A 27,110-nucleotide genomic window follows, 5' to 3' on the forward strand; every position below is an offset into this window, starting at 1 on the left:
TCTTGGTATCAACATCAGCAGAGTGAAACTAAAAATAATAAAAAAAAAAAAAAAAAAAAAAAAAGATTAATTAGCCATATTCTTCTATAGCACACATTCATAGCAGGTGCTGGTGTTTTCATATGTTTTAAGTCTAAAACGTCTGAGAATTAGGATTATTATTACTGTAATTCCCTTATTATAAGACATATCTGTGTATAGGACTCACCCTTAATTTTGGGATCAAATTCTGGTATTTTCTATATTACCTTATATAAGACACACCAGTTTTGTAACACTGTAAAAACTAACTCCTCTTTTTAATGATTCATATTCAAGGTGTAAAAGAGAAACTTAAATTAGCTGACAGTTTGACAGCAATTACATTAAACTAACATCATACATAGCTTTCACATATCACGATAACAATTTAACAACATTATACATTCAGGCATTGCTCCTGTACTGTAGAAGTTAAATACACATTTTTTTTGCATGGATACAAAGCAGGTTCCTTTCCCTCTTCCCTAACTTTGTAACTCCTACGCTTGCAAGCTCACTACACTTCCTGTTTACACAGCTTGCGACATAATAAAAGCACAGCTTCAAAACGAGTCGTCTAGAACAAACTAACTGAAACTTGACTGAAAGACGAAACAGAAACATTTTAACTTGCAGCTATGTGGAAGCAACAAGACTGCTTTTAAGCTGCGCAAGCTTGACCTTATCATCAACGATGTGATCGTTTGCCTGTATCCCAGACACATCATTTTTGGTGAGGTGTACTTTTAAATCAACGTATGCGTCAGACGCATCGTTTTTTTTACATCAAAATTTTAATCATCGTCCATCTACGCTTATTCATCAGAACTTGATGACTTTCTAACATTTTGACAACTTCGCCCGCCATGTTTTTTTTTTTTTTTTTATCTCGCGGAAAAAAAAAAGGGTTGAGAAATAAAGAACATATCTTTGTTTACATAAATGTTGGACATGCTGTGAGCCTCATGCTATGAGGTAATGATCAAGTTAATAACTAGATTGTTGTCACCACCATGCTTCCAGGAGTAACTTCTAAATAAAATTGTCCCATTGCCGTTCGTTTCCCTTGCTAGGGCTGCACAATAAATCGATTTTTAATCACGATCACGATATTGGCTGCCATAATTAATTTAGCTTATCCTCGGCGATATTAACATTTCAAAAGCCGGCTACTGTGCAGTATTTAGTCGTTCTCAGTGGGATCACATCTCTTGAGTCTGTTAACCATGGTCTATTTGTGTCAGCAAGCCTGTCAAGTATTTCAGTACTAGCAAATTTGTGCTATAAGCTTAGGCCTCACAGCTGCTACCCATGAAGCGTAAAGGGAATGCTGCTAATAGTGGTTTGTGAACTTTCTTCTAATTATTAGAGAATAATTCGCCGATAACGATATGGAAAAATGTATGTGACATAGGACTGAACAACATATTTTGCAACCAAAAACATGATCTGAGACGACACGTGATCGTCAAATCTGTGCGTTTTTAAAGAGCACTTATGTCCCAAACTAATCAGTCGGCAACATGTTACTGTAGGCAGGTCACACTAACCAGCTCCGAATTGCTTAAAAATAAAGTAATAAATGTAAAAAAAAAAAAAAGTCTCGGCTACATCTCTCTGTCACCCATGCTGAGTCATTTCTTGCGTAGCTGCTTGGTAACTCGATGTGCTAAACTGGACTGTGTTGTGATGACACGGATCACATAGGTATTAGTCATGCGGGTGATGAACGTTGGGAAAAAGAAATTGAGTTAAAAAATGAACATCAATTGAAAATGTATCATTTGTCACTTTATTTTGTTTTGTTTTTTTAAGTGCCCTGAATTGACAGTTTGAACTTCATTCAGAACAACACCGTGTGAACGTGATTTCAGAACACTGTTGTTTTTTGTTAGTTTTAAGTTAGTTGAGGGTTGAGGGTTCTGAGAAGATTTTCGAAATAATACCGTACCAAGGCCTTTCATGTCATATGTTGCTTGTACAATAAGTACTTAAGCATTGGGGCTTCCTCACATTTGGCTTTTACTACAATGCATTGGCTTGACAACCAGCATGTCGTTGCGTATGTGTCGTAGAACTTCTTAAAAAAAAAAAAAAGGAGCTCATCCAGTTACTTACTGCTCTTGCTATTTACAGTTAAGCTTACAATTTAAAGTCTGAAAGAGTTCAATATGCTCTGAATATTTTCAGAAGAGATTAATCATGAGCCCTGATAACATGTGTGAAACCTGTCTAAAAGCCTCTTATGGTTCTGTTTGTTTTTAGGTGCAGGTGGTCGCGGTCGAGGAAGAGCAGCTGCTGGCGCTAGGTTTTCTCAGGCTATTGGGTATGAACAACATTTGCTCAGGCCACATTAAGGCTGACAGAGGTGGTGATGTTTATTACAAGCACATATCTCAATCATGACCATGTGGAAGAAAAAACAACTGAACCTTTGTTTTGTTTTTGTTTTTTTTTGAAAATATAGCTCATCAATGATAATTTAATCCATTGGGTCACATCTACATGCTTCTTTCCTCAGTACTTTCAATCCTGCCGACTATGCTGCTGGTCGCCACGAGAATTGGGAGGGTGATGCCAACGAGACTGCTGAAGCACCCGGTAAGGAACATGACAGACCTGAACATATACCCTAAAGAGGCTCAGTAAATTATCCTCAACTTCATTTGAAACTTGAAACATCACAAATAGTCTTGACGGTTAAATGAAATAAAAATGCAATTTTTCAGTATTCCGGTCATACCAATCAAAACCAAATGAATTACTACAAAATCCATTTGAATTGCTTATATTGTTTACAATTTGTTGGGTCTTGAGATGGGTTTCCCAGTCTTAAAAAAAAATAAAAATAATTAAATAAAAATTGTGCAGACCTCCTTGGACAATTCATTGTTTGAGCGCATGTGTGCAGCAATCATTTTGTGAGGAGTAATTTTAGTTACCTTTGAAAACATACTGATTTCATTGATTGTGTAAAGACTACAATTTTAAAAATGCCTTTACAATCACACTCCATTCACTGAGAAACTAGTTGTAAACCTCCAGTGATTTGTAAACTTTAATTTGATGGTGTGTCAACAAGAGCTAGGTTCTGTGATATGACACAATTGGTCAGGCATTCCCCGCTAAAAAAACAGACTTTGATAGTCTCTCTGATGTGCAAGCAACCTATTTTGAATTTGGGAAGGCTATTTGTGTGGTGTGTGGTTTTTTTTTTTTTTTTTTTTTTTTTTTTTTTTAGTAGAATATTGAATCTTCTGAATAAATCTTTTGATTTGGATGAGTTGCAATAGATGTGTGGCAGTTACGTCAAGTGAAAGTATTTCAACAATGGGTCAATGACGTTTTTTTTTTTTTTTTTTTAAAGCAACATGGGGAGGCAACCCAGAAGACTGGACAACGGAAGACTGGAATGAAGACGTACGTAGACAATACATAGCCGTGATGATTTATTATTTATTATAATTTGCGGTGGTTGGCTCATTGTTTAGTTTCATTTTATTTTTTTTGCTCCTTAGTTATCAGAGACCAAAGTTTTCACTTCTTCCACTCCAGGAAACAACAAGTAAGTCATCCTATTACTTACACAATGTAGAACCTTAGTGGTACCGCAAAAAAAATAAATAAAATATATATATATATATATATAATCAGTGGGCCCCCGTGTTACGAGATTAACCTCACCATATAGCGGGCAATCCAAACCTATGTTAAATAGCTTATGCGTTTAGAACCCCGGGGAAAAACATCAAAATTGTACATATTAAAAATTGTTACCAAAATGGTATAGTGCTATGTATATATAATATACATGTATATAATCAGAAAACATCATAAATAAAAAATACAGAAAGGATTTATTTACCTTTTGAGTGGCGCTTGTTATGCCCATATTCCCTAGTAAGGGTAGCCTAGGCTAGCTTCTTATGCTTGATTATCTAACTTATGTCTTTAACAGCACTAGCAATCGTAGAACCTATGGCAAACCTTTTTAAGTTTGAACTAAGCAGTTAAATGCAGCAGTAAATGCGGTTTTCTAACCACTCGCAATAGAACAAAGCTTTTACCATTCTGCCATTTTGAAACAAGTGAGGCCGACCAATAGCAGACCAGCATCTCCGTGAGGAGATGTTGACCAGCATTGTACTGACGGGTTGCATGGAGGCAGTTTGGCAACAGAAGAGAAAATAAGTGCAATTACCTAAAAACGCGTGCAGATAGAAAGAAAACATCACAAATACAGCCAACCCTTTAGGGTCATGACAGTTGTTTTTGTTGCAAAGCCGAAAAAATACCATTAAGGGGGGACCAAAAAAAACTCAGTATTCCATGTCGCAATATGAAAAAAAAGTAAGCCAAGGGCGCTGTAACACAGGGGTTCACTGTATTTGTTTGCTGGACCATAACTCAGGTTGATTCACGCTTTAAAACATTGCCTCGATAACCAGGCTTCTGCGTTAGCCCTCCACATCACAGGAAGCTAAATTACCAGCATCAAGACAGAATCTAACGACAGAACTGAGTCTGTAGTTGGTGGCACACATTATTATGATTTTTTTTTTTTTTTTTAATTGCTACTATGGTTAAAAAATTAAATGAATTTTCTGATGTCCATCCATCCATTATCAACTGCTTTATCCAGAATCATGTTTCAGCAGTTCCATTAGGGAAGCCCGGCTGTCGGGACGTGGAATCTTCGGATGTCGTTTTGCATTTTAAGTTTTTCGGTCTTGCGTATCCCAAGGTACCACTGTATTGGAATTTAGAAATTTACTCACTCATTTCTTTTCCACCAGTATGGACCTGACAGGCCTTCTGCCAAAGCCTGGAGTTTCTGTGGAGTCGGACATGGTCGACGGACCCTCTGCCGAGGATTTGGGTCAAAGCCTGGTCTTCACCAACTCCCACCACAATGGACGCATGACCACACACAGCTACGCCCACGCTGCCTCTGCCAGCACCACCTACGCACATGCTGCACTGGTACATATGAGCTTATCAACCAGTCTGCTCTGCCGCATGCCATAATTATTGATTTAATTTCGACATTTATAAGTTTAACTAAATTATAAGGACTCAAAATGTCCTTCAACATTGCAAAATTTCTTAAAGTGTACAACACTACATCACTACATCAGATCATACATTTGGTCGTCCAGTAAAATCCTTTACATACCCGACGATGGGCCTTCATGTTACCTTGACAGCTCAGCTCCAAAAAATCAGCTCGAACACACTGCAGGGACGCCAACTACTGTACTTCCTACGTTCTGCGCGTTTGTAGTACTCCTCCATGTCACAGGCAGCAATGGTCATTGTTCCTACTGCATGGTGTCCATTTTGCATAGTGCATTGTGGGGTTTCTGACATCACGTCCATGAACAGACTGCTTTTATTTTCACTTGCGATGGATCTCCGTGCTCTTCTGTCCAGGTAGAAATGTCGAAACACCAGAGTTGGGATATAAAAAAAAAAAAAGAGATTTGGCCATTCTTGATAGAGGTGTACAAAGGTTTCGACTTTTGCCCCGCTTTTTTTTTCCCCCTACGTTCGTTACTTGCGATTCTCATCTCATTTTGTGAACTGATTTGCTAGCTAAACAGCCACTCAGAGTGAAAATTGTTCCTACCTGATTGAACAGCGAATTGGCCAGAAACACTTTTCTGACACCCCGTTGGGGTTTCAGAGAACTGGATTACCAGTCAGAATTTCAAAATAAATGATGCTTCATTTATCTATCTTGGCTTAGAATTATATTTTCAAGAGAAGATTAGATTCAAGAGATGTTTTGAACAAAGGTTTCATGTTTTAAGTCTGCAAGGTTGCTGGCTTGGTAGCAATGGTAAAATCATCATTAAGCATGTTGTTTGAGGCGGGGCAAACCTGACTAAACACACAGGTCAAAGACCCAGTCAAACTACAATGCTGTATGAAACAAACTATCATCTCTCCCGCATGCCTTTTTGAATGGTATTAGCTGGATGGATTTTGTTGAGGCGTCATAAAGTGACTTAGCCCATGAAGTATACAGTGTATCACACCAAATAAACAAATTTGATTGCACAGTTCCGTTTTGAACCAAGCCCAACAGCAGCCAATAGGAAGTCGCTCGAGGGATTGGGTGTGGTTTATATTTTTTATTTTATCTTGTCCAGTCACCAGCTCCAGTTCCTGGTTTTGGGTCCCTGAACACACCCAAGCCAGCACCCTTGTTGGATGCCAGAACAGCAGATCACCTCAACGGTCCACTTCTCAGTCAGAGAACCAGTCAAGTCCCTGCTGTTCCTGTGACCATCACCGGTAGTGTTTCCAAAGATGTGGTGCCGCCTGCAGTACCGAGCCCCGTGCCCTCCTTAGGTGAAATGAAACCCCAGAGATTGGACAACGGACCCCTAACGGGCTTACACAGTAAGTTCGTAACCAAAGTCTATTGTGTTCTCTTTAAAGTGGACATAATGTAATATTTTGCCTTCCTACCCTATTCTGAACTTTGAGGCATAACGGTGTTGCAAATTTCCACAACAAAAGTAAGGGGGGGGGGGAGTACTCCTTCACTTGCACTTTATACAAGCAAATTTTACCAAGGCTCAGAAACAAGGTTATGAAGCAAGGGTGTCAAACATACAGCCTGCAGGCCAAATCAGACTGCACTGAGGTTTAATCCGGCCTGCAAGCTGATTCTTATGAAATGTTCAGAAACAGAAAAAATAGGACTAAAGCCATTTGTCACTATCTATAATACTGTAATGCCCTTGGGTGTTTGAAAAGGATTCCCTAAGTCATGCTTCTGTCCGATCACCATTTCTAGTGAAAGAAAAACTGTTAGCTGCTGTCAGCCGCAACTCCCTTAGTGCTAGGTAACAACTGAGTTCTCTTTCGTAGGCTTCTTTGTGCCTATCAACGAATGCAACAATCCTAAAAAAAAAAATCGTAATTTACCACTACAAGCAAGGTGAAGACCATTACTGCAACTTACCAGCCCAAATGACCAGTTGCCGTGCTTTTGCCAAATAGCTTGCTAATCGCTTCAGTGACAATGGAAGATTCATGTTTGCGTTAGCATCTAGCGTCGTCATGCTACACCTCAGTGCAAGTAAAAACTTTATATCGCCCTGAAGAGATTCGCAATGGGCGGGGGTGGCCATCTGGGCCATTACCAAACATCCTGCTTTGGGACCTGTTGTATTATAAACAATCAGTCTTGTATTTATTCCTAAATTTACTTTATTTGCAGCTCGCTGTTAGCATATTTACAATGCTATTTGGGGGTTAATTGGCAGGCCAGTGTGCAGGTCAAAAATCTACATGTAATAAACTCTTCATTGTTTTGAGATGAATTGCATGGTTTTTACCTTGGATAGATTTTCTTCCATGCGTTCCCTGAGCCAAAATGAGTTAGACGCCCTTAGTATAAAGAATGGATTATTTGTGATATTTTGAACAAGGAACATCACAGGATGGTCTTCTTTTAATTTTTCATCATATTTCCCTCAAAGTGGAGATGAAGCTACAGCCAGAACCCTCTGCAGTGCTCAGCCAGCTAGCACAGAGGCACCAACAACCCTCCATGCTTCCCACCGCGGAGCCTCTAGTGATGTCCCAAACACATGCCCCACAAGTGCCCACACCACCAGGTATGACTGCATTTGTCCTTGACACACTCTTCTGCCCACTAAGGCTGAATGATATATCGTTCTGAGATTTGAAAAAAAGTGTAGCTCACAATTTTGAAGTGTAATGATAGTCGTGGACAAACGATTGAGTGTTGTTTTGTAAATTTCACAAAATGTTTTACTCCCTTTTTTGGGGGGGGGGGGGGGGGGGGGGGGATGGGGTGTCATCTCCCTTTCAAAATGATTTGATTAAACTCAATGATTTCTGCTCCAACATAGATGTGAGGCATGAGTGTCACGTAAACAAGACAAATGCAGAAGCTATGGAAGGTCATTAGGGCCAAGCAATTAAGCAAAATTAGATTGTTTTTGTCTTTTTTTGTTTTCTGCACACCAATGACTTTAACACTAATATTTTTTGGTTTAGTGGCATCTGAAACATCACAACTGTTTTACCCTTCTATAAAACATGAACAAATACAATGATAAAGTATTATTGTTGTCCCAAAAATATGTATATACATATTAGACTGCTTGCCGACTAACTCGAGTATCATATAAATCGTACTGTGAAAGTAGCTTAGCTACGGTACCTGCAGTAGACATGAACAAAAACAATGAAAATGTGTTTTTGATGTCCAAAAAAATGTTTATATACATATTGCATGTATGATGCACACTGAAAATAAGCTACCGCTTTATACTGCAGTCACCTGTTAAGGTAGGAAAAATAACTTACCAGTTTTGGCAAATTTGGTTGGTTTTAAATATCGGTAACTGACTTTTAAAATCGCAGTGTATCTTCACTGTTAACTAGCATAGGTTAGCTTGGAAGGCTCGCGGGCGGGCATTTCACTTCTGATTGTCTCTGGCTCATGCACGGTTAATCAATAAGATGTTGCTATGGGCGGGACAATGCTGAAGCTAGACTGCACGTTCAGTGCAAGGATGCATTAGGCATAATGATCAATCGGCGGTGAGATTAGTAAAGGCAGATCCCGATATGCACCAATAGGCCTGATATCACCCCCTATAATTTGCCCCGTCTGTAGTCGGTCATCCCTACTATCAAAAGTTTCTTTACTTATTGAATATTACAATGAATGTTGACATAAAAAACACAGTAATAAAACAATAACAATAACAACTCAGCACCGCTACTCATCATTTTGATTGCCCAAGTTGATTTCCCCACCTTTCCGCCACCTTGTGTGTGAGTGTGTGTATGTATGTATGTATGTATAATATGTATGTGTGTGTGTGTGTCTATGCTTCAGGTCATGAGTCATCAGTCCTTTGTGTAAGAGATGGACCCTCTCCTGGAATGAAGCTACCCAGCATGGACAGTCCTATCACAGAACCTCCCATGCGACAGCTGAAGACACAGAAGCGTAGAGTGCCGCCCCCCTCCAAGGTGCCCAAATATAACAGAATTTTGTCACTGACTAAATTGTCATTATTTCTTATTTTTGGCTTTTGATTTGTTTGCAGTGGTCAAATTTATTTCCTCTCATTGTTACTTAACAACTGCTTTACTATAATTTAGCAATAGAATATGGTGTGCTTTAATTTTCCTTGTTACCTTGTTGCTGTATAAATGGATCTTGTCAAAAACTGTATATCCAGTGCATAAGTACGTTGTGTATATAGTGAACCTCGTTCATTGCGATTTAGGGCATTGAAAATACATGTGTAGAAATTTGGGCAATATCACCACCTTAGGAATTTCACTCTGCCAAATTGAGCTGAAATGCAGTTGATGATTATATTGTGGGGAGCAGAAACTCAGGCTGTTAATTTGATGTCAATAGTTTGTCAATATTTTAGTCTTGCCCAAAAAAAATCCAGACAACAGAGCAATGAGCAAATTCAAAATATTTCTGGACCAGAGTTTTCCTCAGTATTTGCAGTTTTACAGCACTTATTTTCCAATATGTTTGACCTAATTAGAAATCAGTGGAGGGTATTTTGTGGTTGCTTTTCAACCATAACTTTAGTACATTTTTCTATTAAACAGTTTACATTTGTTCACTGTACGTAATTGTAATGGCTTTCAATAATAAAAATACTTATGTTAATATGTATTTTTGGGACTAAAACCTCACCCTTAAAGCACACTTAGTCCCACTGTTGCTGTTTTTTGATGGCCATTATGGTGGCACTTGTAAAACAATGTATTTTATATTTAGGTGAGACTTCATGTAAAATGTTTGAGAGCCATTGTAATAATACGAATAATTGTCATAATCATTCAAGTAAGTCAAACTTTGTGACGGTAAGATCATTTCTGTATATATTTAGTTAAACTCATTAGCCACATGCAATTTTATAACAGACATTTATGATTATATGTAATGATTACTACAATATTACATACAACATAATTATGTTCTGTCTGGGCAGACCTTTTCAGGGGTAAATGTGCTGACGACGCAAAAAAATAGTTTGAGTAGAAATGTGTACTTTCCTGTGATCGTTAGTTTTGTGGTTTGGAACATTGTGCCTCTGTGACCTCGCTGACTTCTCTCTCATGAAAGTTTTGATTATCCCTCTTTTTCATGCTTTTACAGAGTAGCACAAGGTACTCAATGCATCTGTTGTTGTTTTGGTGTGTCAGTCACCAGTGCTCTCGTTTGCCTGCGTCCCTATATCCCTGTCGCATGGGGACGCATACTTTTAAGTCAATGTGCGTCCCGTGGATGCATTTATTTCCCATAAATATTAATCAGCATCCATCTACTTGTTTTTAATTCAACGAGAGGCCATAAAGCAGGAATCTAGTGTATCGGCATCTATATCTATCTTGCTGTTTCGTCCGTTAATTTAAGTATTCATGAACAATTCACCTTTTTCTTGTCCTCAGATTCCCTCTTCAGCAGTCGAGATGCCAGGCTCTTCTGATGTCTCGGGCCTTAATGTTCAATTTGGCGCGCTGGACTTTGGTTCAGAGGCGGGCGTTGTTGATATGGTCCAGAAAGAGCCAATTCGCGAACAAGTCTCATTGGCACCTCCGGCGGCGGTGGTAATGTCAGTCCCCACTGCTGCCATGCCTGCGCAGCCGCCACAGAGCTTGTTTTCCAAGTCTGCATCTGTGAGGTGTGTGTGTCTGTAGTGCATGTACTGTATGTGATTTGGCCCGCAGGCTGTATGTTTGCATGTACTGTGTGTGAAAATTTATGCAAATATTTCTTTTGTTCTCTCCTAACAGTGAACAAATGAACAACAAACCCACTATGCCAGATGCCACCTTCCCCTCGCCGTCCTTGGGCTTACCCAGCGCCACACCCTCTCCCTCACTGGGGCTCACCAGTGTCGCGCCACCCTCCTCCACGCCGTCAGCTCCCGCAAAACGTGTCGAAAGTGGGGGACCCAGATCACTACCTCCCCACCTGGCTTTTTCTCAAAGCAAAGAGAGCCCTCTATCCGTTGCTGCCCCTCTCACAGTAAGGCTAGCGAAGTGATACCTAATATATGTGTGGCATATCAAATTGTCATGGCGAATGTGGGCTATGTTCCGCGCCTCCATTATTGAGGTAGCTGATCGAAGTTGTGGCCATATGGTGGTCGTTGCCTGACGTGGCTGCGATCCCTGAACCTGCTGGTGGACTCCAGTGGTAAGGGATGCTGGCAAACTGAAGGAGTTTTATTGAGACTTTTCGGCCTGTGGGACTGGCGGCAGCTGACAGGTACCGATTGACCAAATGGAGTGCTGGTTTGGCGATCGCCGAGGCAAAAATTGAGGTGTGGCAGGAGTTCGGTGAGGCCATGGAAAACTACTTCCAGATGGCTTAGAGGTAATTCTGGTCCACCATTGGGCGTCTCACCACGGGGAACCAGCACACCATTACCATTGGGTACAGTGGAAATGGGGCGCTGCTGACCTCAAGACGTCGTGAGCCATTGGGCAGAATACTTCAAAGACCTCCCCAATTCCACCGACACATCTTCCTTTGAGGAAGCAGTCTGGAAACTCAGGGGTGGGCGCTCCTATCTCTGGGGCTGAAGTTGCCGAGGTGGACAAAAAAATCCTTTGTGGCAAGGCCCTGGGGTGGATGAGCCCCCGAGTTCCTAAAGAATCGCACCTCTACAACATCACGTGGACATTGGGGACAGTACCCCTTGATAGGCAGATCAAGGCCATTGGCAGGATTGGCAGTGTGCATGGGCGTTCACCCAACCAGTCTACATGTGTTTTGTGGACTTGAAAAAGGCATTTGGCCATGTCCCTCTGGGAGTTCTGTGGTGGGTGCTTTGGGAGTACAGGACACCAAAATCCCTGCTAAGGGCTGTTTTGTCCGTGTACCAAAGATGTCAGTTTGGTTCGCATTGTTGACAGTAAGTCGAATTAGTTTCCAGTGAGGGTTGACTGCGCCAAGGCTTCCCTTTGTCACATATTCTGTTCATTACCTTTACGGACAGAGTTTCTAGCGACAGCCGAAGCATTGAGGGAGTGTGGTTTGGTGGTCTCAGCATTGGATCTCTGCTAGTCACAGATCATGTGGCGCTATCGTCTTCTTCAGGCCACAATCTCCAACTCTCACTGGAGTGGTTTGCAGCCGAATGTGAAGCGGCTGGGATGAAGATTAGCATTTATACATCTGGGACCATGGTCCTCAATCTGCAGAAGGTGCAGTACCCTCTCCGGCTCGGGGGTGAGGTCCTGACACAAGTGGAGGAATACAGTCTTGGTCTTATTCACGAGTGACAGTAGGATGCAACAGGAGATGGACAGGCAGCCTGGTGCAACTTCTTCTGTGATGCGGACACTGTAAAGGTCGATCTACGTTCCCGCCCTCACGTATTGTCACAAGCTGTGCGTCATGAGCAAAAGAATGAGATCCTGGATACAAGCAGTCTAAGTGAGCGTCCTCCACAGGATGTGCTGGCTCTCCCTTAGAAAAGCCATTTTCTCTCCATGTTGAGAGGAGCCAGCTGAGGTGGCTCTGGCATCTCGTTAGGACACCTCCCTGATGATCTGTTTAGGGCATGTCTCACTAGCTTGCTTGAGAATGCCTGGGGATCCTCCCAGAGGAGCTGGACTAAATGGCTGCGGAGTTGGGAAGTCCGGGCTTTCCCTCTGAAGCTGCTCTCCTCGCGACTAGAGTCCGAATGAAGTGGTAGATAAAGGATGGATTTTTTTTTCCTTTCCTGTGTGAACTACTATACATTGTGTCATTTGGGGGTACACTGACTCGATAGAGCTTTCTGCAACATGTTACAGAAAATTAGTGCTTGAAAGAATAATTTTCTTTTCCTTTTTTCGTAGAATGGTTACTGTGGCATGAAGGCACAAAGCACACAGGACAGTAAGTTTGTTACCCTGAACTCCTTACAAAATCACATGGTAAAAATCTTAAATTTCAAATTTTTGAAAAATGTTTTTAGCTGCACCATTACAGAGGACTGTGAAACTGGAGTCTCCAATGAGTGACAGTGCCCACCATATGCCTTCCCCGGCAGTGACCACCACCGCCCACTCTGTACCCATTCCTTCACTCAACAGGTAGAATAAGACTAATTTAAAAACTGTTTCCTTTTGTATCCAGTTACTTAGTGACAATATGTAAGATTTAGACAGATTTTCATAATATGAATAAAATTAATTAATGTAAATTTGAAAAACTTGCAAATAAACGTGTTCTTAACGACCAACAGTATGTTGTAAATGTAATTGTAGGTCTAGTTGTCATTAAATTATATTACACGGGCGGGTGATACTCCTCCAGAGGTTGTCATGTTTGTTCTAACTACTGACAGCCAGAGCAGGAGTGTGTAGTGCTGCATTTACCGTAATGCCCCTAACCTCCCACCGGCCCATGTGAAAAATTACACATACTCCCTTTTAGTGATCCATTTTAAAATAATGCAAATCTGCAACTGGCCCGCCGGCCAAATATGGCCTGCCGTCCTGCTCTTTCCGGCCCACAAAAAGTTGCTTGGAATTAAGAAAATAAAAGCTACAGTACTTGCAAAATTTTGCATAATGTATTTTGGACTGCAACTTGGCTCACTGGTCCATGAAAAGTTGCTTGGAATTAAGAAAATAAAACCTACTTTTGGATTTGCATAGTGCCTGGACTAATGCAACAGTGCTCTTTAACTTTGAAACCTCTATTCAGTGTAAATAAAAACGCTAACTAGAGTAATTTCGGACTTTTGGCCCGGCCCTCCACAATATTTTCTGCTTATTTGACCCCCATTGAAAAATAATTGCCCACCCCTGCTCTACACAAAGTTGCAACTTTTGCAAGTTATTTTTATAAATAGACCTTGTGCCTCTGAGCATGGTTTACATCCCAAACAGTCCATGAACACTTGTAATGTGTATTTGCATTTAAATATGATTGCTGCGGAATGAAAAGTCATTTGACTCTTCATTCGATTTTGTTAGACTTCATTTAATGACCCCTAGATATCCCCCTTAAAGTATGTCATTAAGGCTCCGAGCAATGAACCAGCGCTTGCGAAAAGATTCAGAGCTCCAACAAATCACTATGTGGAGGTATAAGTAGTGAGGACAAACCTGTGTGTTTTCTCCTGTCAATCTGCCCTATTGAAAACCTTTGAAGCACTCTTAAGCATAAGTTCTACGTGGATAGGACGCACTAGCAAAGCAGACCTCCAGGAAAGAAGCGCAAGCAGAAACAGTCATAAACTTGCAAATTCAATGGATACAAAAATTGTCAAGCTGCCAAATTCTGCAACTTAACTTTTTAGGTTTTTACAATCTATAAAATGTCTTGAGCCACTGATGTGCATAATTTGGAGCAGGGTTTTTTCTGGGTTTATTTTTTTTATTTTATTTATTTTTTTTTTTTTTTAATCGAAAGGTTTGTTTATAAGCATTCAAACTGTACTCTTATTTTTCAGCCATGTGACCAGCTCTCATTCGTCTGGACTGACACACACCACAAGCTCATCTCTGCCAGTAAGTGTGAATGTCCTTCCACTGGAGTGTGACAAGGGAGAAGATATTCACTCTGTCCCGCCCCACTCCCACAGATAAAATCCCATCCCGTTCTTCTGTCAAGTTTCCTTCCTTAAGTGTATTCACTGTGTACACCTAAAAAAAGAAAACTATATATAAACTATGTACAACACTTGGCCTCATGCTGTCTGTTTTTATTTATTTATTTTAATCAGACAAGTAACGAGGAGAGCGTCGGCGGCAATCTCCACGCCTTCTCTGCGCCGTCCAGCCAGCCCCACAATGTCACTCCCTCAGCCTCACTGGTTGTCAACAGTTCAAGCAGCAACAGTGCCCCGCAACAACCATCCGGCGCGCCGGGTCTGACCCAGAACGGCACAAACAGTGCGCTTTCAGCTGTAAACAGTCGCACTGCCCCCCTACTCACTACCACTGCTGGTAAGCCCTCCAAAATAATGAACTGTGCAGATTCGAAGTGAAAGGCATACCTGATAACAGCATTTTATTAGTTTTTTTTTTTCCTTCTTCTTTGTGTGCATGTGTTACTGCTAGATAAGTGTTGACTTCCCTTTTTCTGATGCGTGAAAATTGAGGCTTTAATTGAAGGGGAATTGGCGTCTTTTAAAAAACAGCTCATAAATATAGTATATACTGTAAATAGTTTGACATGAATTTTGATTTGATGGCTTTTTCTGTCTTCACTAGGTAAAACTCCCCCTAACTTGGCCCAAGGAGTACCCCCTCTTCTGGCCAGTCAGTACATCATGGGCCCTGGTGGCTTGCTCCCTGCTTACCCGGTAACAATGCCAAATACTGTAAATGTGTATATTAATGGGACAAATATATTTATCTTGTGATTTGTGTTCATCCCAATAGCAGATCTATGGTTATGAGGACCTGCAGATGCTGCAGTCTCGCCTTCCTATTGTGAGTCTCATTACATCATATGTTCAGAAAGGTTCTGTTGCATGATGCCAGTAGGATTTACAGTAAGTGTCCTGTCTCTTATCAATACAAGGACTACTATGGCGTAGCATTCCCTGGTACTACGGCACCCATGCCTGGAAGAGACAGCCTGGCTAGCAATCCTTACTCGGGTGAGTGGGGGTAGGTTTTGCCTGAGTCAATCAGGAAAAAAGTTTTAGCTGCTTAGGCCACATCTGTAAGAGTACAACAGCAATTATTTTGTAACTATTTGTTTTCTTGCCTGTGCTGTATGGTTTCTGAAGTGATCGTTTATCGTCTTAAACCATATAGTCACCGTGATGTCCCTGCATGTTGAGGGGGAAAAAGCGCCTGGCACAAATGCACTTCAGCTTGCTGAAAGGATTTTCTTTCTGTTAATGGCAAAAGCGTTTCGCGTGTCTTCACTTGTATACGCACGCACACAAATTTGTTTCCGTGGTTTAAGCTAGTGATCACTGTTAGTCAATTTAGATGGCCATAAATGTGGCAAGTACACATACATTCTTGAGAATTTATTTCACTTATAAACAGGAACATCAGGACGCGCATCACAGATGGACTTCAATCTTATGCATGCATTTTTGGCATAGAGTTGGGAGTACCTTGGCTGTGAAATGAAATAGTACAAAGGTACCCCCAGTATGCAAACTCTCATCTCGACGAATTATGCCCTCCTATTGTCCAGGTGAGCCAACGAAGTTTGGCAGGAATGACTCTTCTTCCCCCGCGCCCCCCACCAGCCTGTCCGCTGGAGGCGTTCAGTCGCAGGCCCAGCAAGCGCCGCAGGCCGGTACGCAGGGGCAGGGTCAAGGCCAGAGCCAAGGCCAGCAGAACCAGAACCAGGCTTTCCTCAACCCACCACTACCACCTGGTTATGGATACACCGGTACAAGGCAACTGAATGCATCACACTCGTCCCTGACATTTTCATGAAGCCCATTTTGTTGGTGTGTGTGTGTCGCTGTCAGGTTTGCCGTATTATGCGGGCATGCCTGGCGTCCCCTCGGCCTTCCAGTATGGCCCCACTGTCTTTGTGCCTCCTACGTCAGCCAAGCAGCCCACTCTGGGCCTAGCCAACCCTTCTAATCAATATCACCAACAGCATCAGCCTACTTATGGACAGCATGGCTACGGCACAGGTAAGACCCATAACACAGGACAAACTTGGATCGAGTTCGTTTTCAGTCTTTCCTGGGAGAGGTGACCAATTTCATTATTTTAGAGTCAAAATCATTACTTCAAACACAGTTTGAATTGTCAGAGCTCTGGAGTTTGATGTTTGTTTTTATTTTTTCTTTATTTTTGGGCACCCTTATTACCTGAAGGTCATCTATGAAAAGTGCCATGCCACTTGTGGACATGTCGCACTAATCAATCAGGTCCCAGCTGATTGAGGTGTTGCTTCCATGTCAAGCTGTCACCCATTCTTCCCAAAGTCACTCCTTTTCTGGCTGCTTGCAAATTCTAGGTGCTAAGCTAACTTGCTCTGCACAGTGTCTGTAGGCAGCAGGTGTGACTTGCGCAATCCTTTCCTCAAAGTAACTAAGATGCTCTTCTAACTTTGAATGTTTTTGAAATGTGTTTATCACACTGAAAATTATATTGAGCAGCTAAGTATTTGGGTAATGTAGAAAAAAAATGTTTTGCGGCACAAACTAGGCAACCTGAGCTCATTGTGGGAGTGTAAATAACACAAGCTTCCCTCGAACCTACTAGATCCTTGTAGGTTACATAAGCAAGTTCCGCCGGTCTTTTCTGTTCAGTAGTCGGCAAAACTTGTGTGTCTCAGTTTTGCTGGTGAATTTGTTTTGATGCCCTGCAAAATGCAAATTTCAACGTTTATTTCGAGTTTTGCCAAAGTATGATTTTCATGCTAAACTTTCTTTATCATTCTCCTTTCTACCCTGGTGATAAAAGGGTAAAAAATAAAAGACAGCTCCATTGAAAATACGTAATTTGAAAAGAATGGAGGCCCAGAGTATTGCTGTGCCCCCCCATTATTTGGGCCACCACTTTTTGGTATAGGTGATCTGTAAAGAATGACCAGTTTCAAACGTTTCAACGTGACGCCATTTTTCAAAAGCTAACTGGAAGGCAAATGTACAGCTTTAAGTCTGTTTGCCTGAACTGCATGTATGTAGGTTGTTGGGAGCTGGGCCTTATTATGTGCGTGTGTGTGTGTGTTAGGCTTGTACTGCATGCATAGCTCAACGCCCCACCACATTACCATCATCATCACATCACCACCACCTGTCACCGCCCTCTTGCAGATGTCGGCTCGATATAGGCACAGCTGCCATTGTAGTCAGGTTACCTGACTGCATTTCTCCTCTCCCTCTTCACCTCCTCTTCACCTCACCTGTCCTATCTGCTCCTCTTCTTCTTTTTCTTTACTTCCTCTTCCTCCTCCTTCAGCCTTTGATGACCTGTCTCAAGCCCACGCTGGGGAGTACAGTAAGGGAGGGTACGGAGGCTCTGCCCAGTCTCAAGTCGCCAAGTCGGCGGGCAGCGGCCCAGGGAAAGGTACATGCGCCAACCATGACCGTGCACACATACACACTCATAAATTTAGTGGGCGGAAGGACCAAAAAAAAAACCTGAAGCGGACGCAATGTGTGTGTGTGTGTGTGCCTTCAAGTCATTTGTCGAAAAAGCAACTTGCTTTCTGCTTTTGCAGTGCCTCAACTTCATTAATCAGCATCTTCCTACTGGCTTAACTTTCCCCATGACACCCCCCTTTTTTTTCCATTTTTTTTTTTTTTTTTAAATGTAATAACTGCAATAATGTAATAATGTTGCAGACATGTTTGTAACTCTTTCTGTTTTTCTATTGTGCTCACAGCACCTGGAATGTCCGGATCAGGCAGTAGTGGAGGAGTACCTGACATGAGTGGGTCCATTTACAGCAAGACACAGGTGACTTCTCACCCTTCCATGTTTAGCCCATTTTATCAAGCATCTGGTCTTGTACCCTGGGTATGTGTCTACATGCACATGCAGCAAGGACTCCTTACTTAAGCAACAACCCAAGCTAAACTCAGCTTCTCCTTTAAAAGTAAAGAGTGTTGCTTTGTCTCTATGACTTAAATACTTTCTTGCCACCTGTTTAGACAGGATTTGGTGGCATCTTTCGGTGCTTTAAAAACAGTAGTTAGATATCAATAGGTAGAGTGATCGGTTCCACAGGAAAAATGTAACTCAGCGGACTATATCGTATTTTACATCCCATAACGCGCAAACAAAAGCCTGTAATTTTCTCAAAAGTCAACAGCACGCCCTGCAATCCGGTGCGCCTTGTGTGCACTGAGTCCCCAAATCTGTAAGAATGTTATTGTGCGACTTTGGTAAGTCCTCCGATTGACTGACTGTCGGACCATTTACCGATGAGACACAGACGTAAGGAAAGGAATGCACACAGTACACAGTATGTAATACATGCAGTACGTACGCTGGCAGTGATAAACCAATCAGAGAATGTTACACATTGCTTAGTGCGTACGCTTCAAGGGATAACTATTCAGAGAACATTAGGTACTTTCCTTTTTATGCTGATCGTATGTTTGAGCAAGCACCTTTTAATATGGTGCACCCTATGTATGAGAAGTACGGAAAGAGACCTCATAGATACGGCGCCTAATGTGGTGTGATAAATGCGGTAGCTGTTTTGCTGCCAAAAAAAGAATGTCATGTCAGCTATAGGAAGATGATCAACATTTGTTATTTCACAACTCTTGGCATGGAAAAAATGTTGTAGAACATTATCGAGCGAGAACATTGTGTTGCAACAATGGAGCATGATATCTAAAAACGTGTTGTGTTTTTTGTCCCCCCTACCATAAACAGTCGTTTGACAAACAGGGCTTCCACACGGCGACGCCACCACCTTTCAACCTGCCTTCAGCCCTGGGTGGAGCTGGGCCCTTGAATCCCGGGGGAGCGCCAGGCTATGCACCAGCTCCCTTCCTGCACATTTTGCCCCCCCATCAGCAGCCCCACTCGCAGCTTTTGCATCACCACCTCACACAGGACACACAGGTATTTCCATGTAGTGTCATGTAAACCACAATTCAAATGAAGTGGTGGTGACCTTATGTAATTCATACAGTAAGTAAAAACAATACAATGGTTTGCAAATCCTTTTCAATCTTTTAAGAATGATTACGTATTAATTAGTCAATTGTTTTTTTTTTCTTGCTCATTTTCAATTTCGTTCCTGCATTATGTTCCATAAAATTATGATTTAACATCTTAATTTAGATGGCAATTCAAAATAAATGGCATAAAAATATAACCCGAATTAAGAGAAGGAAAAATACTTTAATTGGGGCTGAACTATCTTGTAGTTCCCCCCCCCCCCCCCCCCCCCCCCCCATTTTCCTTTACCTCAATACCCGCTTATTAGCGGAGTACATGGAAGAAATTTGTCAAGCCAATTGCAGCAAAGAAGTGACCGTGGGACCTTTGAACTGTGAGGCAACAGGCTAACCACTCTTCCCCTGTGCCGCCCCAGAATAAACGTGTTTACTAAATAACATATGGACACAAATAGCCGTGCTTTTATTTTGAAGTAACCCTGGAACCATGTCAGTGTGAAAAATGACCTAGTCTTTCTGCTATACCGGTTCCTCCCGATATAAAGGTTTTATCGGTAGGGCACCAATTCAAGGTGCTACCAAGCCACTTAATTACGTTGACGTTGACATACGGCAACAACTAACATCGATATATAGCACCTGTTGCCACTGTGTACCGGCAGCGGGGGCTCAGATCTAGCTGCATCTAGCATAAATTAGTTACTAGCCAGCGACGCTCGAGTGCTCCACGTAGGCTGCCGTGATAGATCGAAACAACTGCACACTTTGATGGTTCCCCCAGACTGACATATTCGGTATTCCTTCAAACCATGTTGACTTATGTGCTGGTGTATAGGTATTCCTAAACCTATATCCTTTTTAAAATTAACAAAAGAAAAAAGCAGTATCAATCAATTTTCAACAACCGTTCATTATTTTTTTACAGCGGTTATACGGGTTTCAACTTAGTCCAAAACAGGAAAACAGTGCATCAAAGTGCCTGAATTTTTTTTTTTTTTTTTTTTTTTTGAAATTGCATGATAAAAACAAAACCTTTTCCCTATGGTCATCTGCCCCACTATTTGAGAAGCACCTTTATAGAAGAAAATAGTGTGCTGCCAAGCACAGATGATATATTTTTAGAAAGAACAAGTGATCCAAAATAAGTCAAGGTGGTCATTCATAATTAAGTGAAAATGTGTTATTTGGCCTTCTGTGTTAAAATACAATTTGATCTTCATCAGAATACTTGATATTCGAAAATTTTGTGTAAGATATCCGAATACAAAAAATTCTGCGGCCCTAAATGTTGCTCAGAACATTTGTTGAGCAACTCTCAAAAGTTGATCAAATGCCATTACTTTTTATGTACTGAATTCCTTTAATATGAATTAAGTTATTGTACACAGTGTATCCACCATCTAATTAATGCACTGCTTATTGGCATCATATAAAACTTAACATAGCTTCATTGGCGCGTGTAATAATTAAACAGTATGTGTAGTAACTTTGAACTAATACAATGTAGCGAGCGCCTGGATGGCTTCTGTTTGCTCCCCCACCCTTTCCTATTTATTGGGCCCCATGAGCTATACTTTTTTTGCATTTTTCCCTCCTCCAGTTTCTCCTTTTTGGGGGGTACTAATGAAGTGGTGTGCTTTGTCTTCTTTTCCAGGGTGGACCGGGTCAGCGCAGTCAGTCAAGCGGCATGCAGCAGAAAAGCCAAGGCAGCAAGTCCAGTTATGGCAGCTCCCCCTACTGGGGCAACTGAGGATTGCTTCTAAAACACCGCACCCACAATAACCCTTGCCCCTGCACCTCTGTGCGCTAAAAGGAACAAAAAGGAAAGACACATACACAAGCAACCATATGTGCCCCGGCCTCGCCCCCACCTCCAAAAGTCCAAATTGGTTATTTGAGTAATAAATAAACACATTTTTATAATACATATATATATATATATATATATATATATAAATATACACACACACTGCGTATGTGATCGAACATCATAATGACGTGGTTGTGGCGTATTTGAAGGATTTTGTGTATTAAGTTAGAACACTGCAGGAAGAGATGAAAGTTACAGGAAAAACTAGCAGAAAGACAGCACTGATTGGCACATGAGGACCGTTTTGGTGGGGGCAAGGGGCTTCACCACAACTACTGTTTTTTTGTTTTTCAAATATATACATACATATATATATATATATATATATATATATTACACACACACAGAACGCCCCAATCTTTCATTTTGTTAAAGCTCCCCCTTCTTGTGTCCAAGACGCAAACCACCCGACTACCCAAATTTTATATTTTTATTTAATTTTAATCCTCATTGCCCTCCAAATAAAGGTTCTGAGAAAGTTTAACAATTGTCCTTTTATTTACTTCAATTCTTTGAATAGGCTAATGAATGTCACATTTAAGATCCAATTCGTATTATTTTACAAGTGAGCTACTGTTTAAGGAAGCGTTTTGACAGCACACACTTGTCAATATAATTGGAAGGTTGCACTTAAGAATACATAGATGGGGTGACACCACTTGATCTGAACCTGGCATTCTGACTAATGTTGCATTTGTGGACCAAAATCCAACTGTTTATCCATCACAGGTTGGCAAGTTGGTTACAGGGCTTGAGCCCGATCACGATTCATAAAATCACAAATCGGTCTATAACTCACATAAAATGTGTGGTTGGTGAACCTGTCATCTTGAAGTAATACCTTTTTCCACCACAAGGTAGCGCATATGTAGCATGTACACATGCTCAGGAAGACTTGGTCTTTGGATCAGTTAAGCCATCGGCCAATATAAAATGGGTGAAAATCATATAAAATAAATTGACATTGTAGTTTACCACAACACAAAAAAAACTGAACATAAAAATATTTAACTTTTATTTATTTTTATTTGTAAATCTAGTGTGCAACAAAACCAAAGTTTTTTTTGTTTGTTTGTTTGTTTTTTTTTAGTTATAGGTTTTCAAATCAACTACAAGTGTGGATTTCTGCCAGGAGAGTTCGCTAGCTGTTGCAGAAGCTTCAGAAAATAAACCTATTTTCGAAGCTTTATTTGACCATCACTAAAAATGGAAGTGCTAAACTGAAGATTCATTTAAATACTTCAAAACATTTAAAAAAAATGCTCAGGTGTTTTTTTTTGGGGGGGGGGGGGGTACCAAAATTAGGGGAATCACTGGCATGGCAATAGACAAAACCCATACTATTGTTTTATTTTAAGTTTTACTTTCTAGCTTGGTAATTAGACCTGTAATTTGCGCACTTTACAAAGCCAAGATCATTTAGCATATTAGTTGCGCGACTTTGGAGTATCATCTCTGAAATATCTTGAGGTCTTGTGAATCAATCCTGCTGTAGTGCACTCATTGTGGGCAAAACTAAAAGAAATTTTGAATGTTTCAATAAGAAAGATGCCTGCAAAGCTGAGCTTGTTTTGATCCCAATGTTCAACAGTTGTATTTTACAGAAGAATAATTATGTTCAAGGGTCTAAGAAAGTTATTAAAACCGGCTTAGATTCCAAATTTACTTAGTATTTGATGATTTTACATCAATTCCAAGATTTTACTCAAGTAAATATTTGTTTAAAAACTTTGTAATAGAAGCAGAAGTACAAAAACATTCAGCGGCCATGACATATGGAAAATTGTGCAGTTAATGATTTTTTTTTTAACATTGGAATTGCTTGACCGCATATGTGTGTGTACACTGCTCACGAAAATTAAAGGAGCACTTTAAAGAAACATTAGATAAATCAGATCTCAATATAAAGTTGGATATCTATACAAATAACGGCAGGGCAGTGTCATAGGAACAACAGGATGCCAAGTCTTTTAATGGAAATAAATCTTTTCAGCCTATAAGAGGGCTCAATTTTGTGGACACCATAAAATCAGAGTGAAATAAAGATGTGGCAGGCAAGTCCATTTTTTTCCAAAACTTAATCTCTGAAACTCAAAATGCTTTTCAGTATCTTGTGTGGCCCCCACGAGCTTCTATTCATGCGTAACAACGTTGCGGCATGCTCCAAATGAGATGACGGATGGTGTCTTGTGGCATTTCCTCCCAGATCCTTGAGCTGTTGTACAGTCTGAGGGGCAACTTGGCAGCGCCTAATGGACCGAAACATGTCTCAGAGATGTTTTATTGGGTTTAAGTCAGAGGATCGTGAAGTCCATTCAGTATTTTATATATATATATATATATATATATATATATGCATGCATGCATGCACTGTTTTTTTTTTTTTAACCTGCATAAAACAGTTAATCAAGTTCATTTATATTGACTTTTTTGTTTGTTAATTCTAAAGAGGATAACATTTTAGCTACACTTGTTCAATTAATGGCCACTGCGGAGAGTGGGGTTGGCACAAAATGTTTTGTCCATGTGTTTTTTTTAACATTTTTGGCTCAAATTTAAGTCACCTTTCTGGCAAAACGTTAAAGATTGCAAAATTGCATTTTCAATATTAATAAATACTAGTAAAAAGGCGGAAATATGAATGACTTGTTTTGTTTATTTTGAAGAAGTGCCATCTTTTGGATGTTGTGGACCTTCTTTTAGGTCTAAAAATGTTTAATTGTGGGAGGTCTGTGGAGTGTTTTTGGAAGGAGTGTAGGGGCAAACAAATGATGCGCCGTTGTTATTGTCCTCGAACAGCGTCGGAATGTCTCGCAGAGTTTACTGACACTTTCTTGGGGTTCAGCGGGTTCACTCGCTTGGTTGATTTTGGGGGCGGAGACTATTTAGTCTGTTTTTGAAGGCCTGAATAGCTAAAAAAAAAAAAAAAAAAATCCCCATGTGCTACTGCCTTTCTTCCCTTTTAGCTCCATCCTGAAACGTGGAGACGATGCCTGATACGCTTGTCATGTTCATTGGCAGGATGAACTGAGCTGCAATTAGCATGCAGTTAGGACCCCCCTCCCTGTGTTTTTTTTTTTTTTTTTGGGGGGGGGGGGTGGTAAAAAACAGGAGGTCAGTCAACAGTGAATGGGTGAATGTGAGCCGTTGCATTCCAGAATGACAGCGTTTGGTCAGCTGTGACCTGGACATCGTGGCCGGGGGGGGCATCGACATCTCATGTAAATATGCAGCAAAGAACCGCCAAAGTGGAACAGAAAACACTGTGATACTGAATGAAAATAGTCATGATGTAACCTTGAGTAACTCAGGCAAAATTTTAAAGGCGATATGGGGAATTATTCTTTTTAAAGGAAGAATGTGTAGAATGCAGTGCTATCTAGTGGTACATTGGGAGAATTGTAATATAATTAGCAATTATAACCTATGATTATGAAAAATAAATGTCTGTGAATGAACTTTTATTTCATTTTTTGTGTATATTGACATTTGTTCTGGGTTTTTAAAATGAATTAATTTAATGTTTGCCACTAGACAGTGCTAAATTCTACACTATCCCTTGAGTGTTTGTAAACAAATAGAATAAATCACGTTATTTGACTGCTCTGTGTTGTTTTGGGGAAATATTTCCTAAAACATCTCTGTGGCAAGCAACAACGGCGAATTTAGTTATTTTCCCACTTGTACTCTTCATTTTTTAGAGCTCAAAACCCATAATCTATTGTTTTTAGATTTTCAGCTTTCAGTCTGCACACTGTATTCCCAAAACAGTTCAGTTAGCATCAAAAGATTGACTACATGGGTGTTTTTCTTTTTTAGCTTTTTGGTGACACATTTTGCTGAAGATTGTAGCAGGCTGGAAAAAAGACTTCAGACTGAGTGCAGTTTTCGTTAATTGTGTTAAGTGTGAGGTGGAGGTCATAGTTGAGCTAACTCTGCTCTGGTATGTGTCAATATGAAGCAGTACACTGACAAGGCTCACATTCAGCAGCACATCTCGACAAGATGTTTGGTGTGCGTGTTATGCAGTGATGGGCCGTCAGAGCCAGCGAGGCCAGAGAGAGAGGTTTTATCCAATTAGAATTCAGGTAATTTGTGTCGCCAGGCTGTATGAGATCTGCCCTAGGCATTGAGCGTTGTCAGCGAACGGGCACATAGTTAATAGACAGTTGCAATAGCCAATCAGACCACGAGTTGGCGACAGTGAGGCCAGCTCGAAAGCCTCACGTTGAGTGACGTGTACTGTATGCGCTCGGTGATTGGATACTCATCATAGGAGGCAGCTATGCAGGTCAAGCAAGCTCGGGTGTTTGGCTGTGACAATCCCTCTGTCCTGTGCTTCTGTAGAGCGGTCATTCACTAGCTTTTTAAAGCAAATTAAAACTTGAAGATTTTTGGTTGGAACGTACAGACAAACTGTACAAGCAAGTCATTAAAGTCTTCTTGAGGAAAGAAAGAAGAATGGATTTTGTGTTGAATTAGATGTCTTGGCAAACAGCCGTTTTGGTGAGCGCAAGGATTTTATTGATGCATTGTTTCCTTTGCAATATGTTTCTTCTCATTCTGTTTTGTTCATATTCAAATAAAATGATGTTCTAATATTAAATTGCAATTTGTAATTTAGCGTACAATCTTGTTAAAACTTGCCTGCTCATGGTGGACTTAATAAAACTTTGTGGACAAATAATTTAGAATTCCGTTTTATTTTGAAGTTTTGAAAGTGTCAAGTATAGTTTTGCTCAACATTTAGTGCGCCGCTTGAGTTGTGTCCTCTCTGCGCGCTCATTGCGGCACACATTTTTACGAATGTGCCACTAATCCTGCCAATCAGAGCTGGATTGACTGTTTAGGCTTCCCTTAATTGCTTGTTGTGTTCAGCCGGAAAGAGCAAAGGAGATAAGAGTCAACACGGACTTTGGGCGGGAGAAGGTGGACTTCTTTGGAAACAATGTATGGGCATTATTTTCATTACTTTAATGATATAAGTCCACCTCCCGCCCAAGTTGGTGTGGCACGATCTAGTTTGCTCTTCCAGACGTGCTAGCGCACCAATTGGAGCAATTCAAACAGGTTTTTTTTGCCTTGCAAAATTTACACCCGTAGTGGCCAACATTATCCAGCAGATGGTTCTCTTTTTCTTTTCTTTCCAATAAGGCACATAGTCAACGCCCTGCTACGGCTTTTCCATGAGACCGTGGAGGTCAACTCACAGCGAGTGTCCCCAATTAGAGAGCCACTTCTGAATAATAAAAAAAAATGTGTGGGTTTCATCAGCCATTTTAAAAGGGATATGGCAAACAGAACATTGTTCTGTTCCCTGGGTTCGATTTCAGCTCTAGCATTCCTGTGTGGAGTTTGCATTCCTCCCCATGCCCATGTGGGTTTTCACCGGGTTCTCTGCTTTCCTCCCACGAGCCCCAAAACATGCATGGTAGCTGAAATGAACACTCAAAATTGCCCTTAGGTGTGGTTGTGCATGTGAGTTGTCATTCATTTGTGTGTGCCGTTCAATTAGCTGAATTCTAATTGGCTAAAAAACTTAAAACTACAGTTTAAAAATGTATATCATATATATTTACTAAAAATGAATCATTATAGTTTATTATAGTTAATGATGT

General features: G+C 40.8%; 1 protein-coding gene across 2 annotated transcripts in view; it reads left to right on the forward strand.

Annotated features, from left to right (window-relative positions):
* Positions 1–21,982, forward strand: part of LOC148429741 (ubiquitin-associated protein 2-like) — a 29,094-nt gene extending 7,112 nt beyond the window's left edge. The window contains exons 7-29 of one of the 2 annotated variants that reach the window (XM_088425768.1): positions 2,287–2,347; positions 2,543–2,622; positions 3,389–3,441; positions 3,540–3,586; positions 4,818–5,004; positions 6,177–6,429; positions 7,518–7,655; positions 8,912–9,048; positions 10,498–10,730; positions 10,843–11,077; positions 12,901–12,940; positions 13,020–13,137; positions 14,505–14,562; positions 14,778–15,000; positions 15,268–15,359; positions 15,439–15,489; positions 15,581–15,659; positions 16,214–16,414; positions 16,497–16,667; positions 17,944–18,051; positions 18,371–18,444; positions 19,372–19,563; positions 21,277–21,982. In XM_088425768.1, the coding sequence (XP_088281894.1) occupies positions 2,287–2,347; positions 2,543–2,622; positions 3,389–3,441; positions 3,540–3,586; positions 4,818–5,004; positions 6,177–6,429; positions 7,518–7,655; positions 8,912–9,048; positions 10,498–10,730; positions 10,843–11,077; positions 12,901–12,940; positions 13,020–13,137; positions 14,505–14,562; positions 14,778–15,000; positions 15,268–15,359; positions 15,439–15,489; positions 15,581–15,659; positions 16,214–16,414; positions 16,497–16,667; positions 17,944–18,051; positions 18,371–18,444; positions 19,372–19,563; positions 21,277–21,372 (2,927 nt within the window). In that variant the 3' untranslated portion in view covers positions 21,373–21,982. The remainder of the gene's footprint in view (positions 1–2,286; positions 2,348–2,542; positions 2,623–3,388; positions 3,442–3,539; positions 3,587–4,817; positions 5,005–6,176; positions 6,430–7,517; positions 7,656–8,911; positions 9,049–10,497; positions 10,731–10,842; positions 11,078–12,900; positions 12,941–13,019; positions 13,138–14,504; positions 14,563–14,777; positions 15,001–15,267; positions 15,360–15,438; positions 15,490–15,580; positions 15,660–16,213; positions 16,415–16,496; positions 16,668–17,943; positions 18,052–18,370; positions 18,445–19,371; positions 19,564–21,276) is intronic. The other variant, XM_088425777.1, reaches the window with a different exon arrangement.
* Positions 21,983–27,110: the final 5,128 nt, after the last annotated feature.

The sequence above is a fragment of the Hippichthys cyanospilos genome, chromosome 1 (genome assembly GCF_059441005.1).
Source record: "Hippichthys cyanospilos isolate Australia breed blue-spotted pipefish chromosome 1, RoL_Hcya_1.0, whole genome shotgun sequence".
In the NCBI taxonomy this organism is placed as follows: Eukaryota; Metazoa; Chordata; class Actinopteri; order Syngnathiformes; family Syngnathidae; genus Hippichthys; species Hippichthys cyanospilos.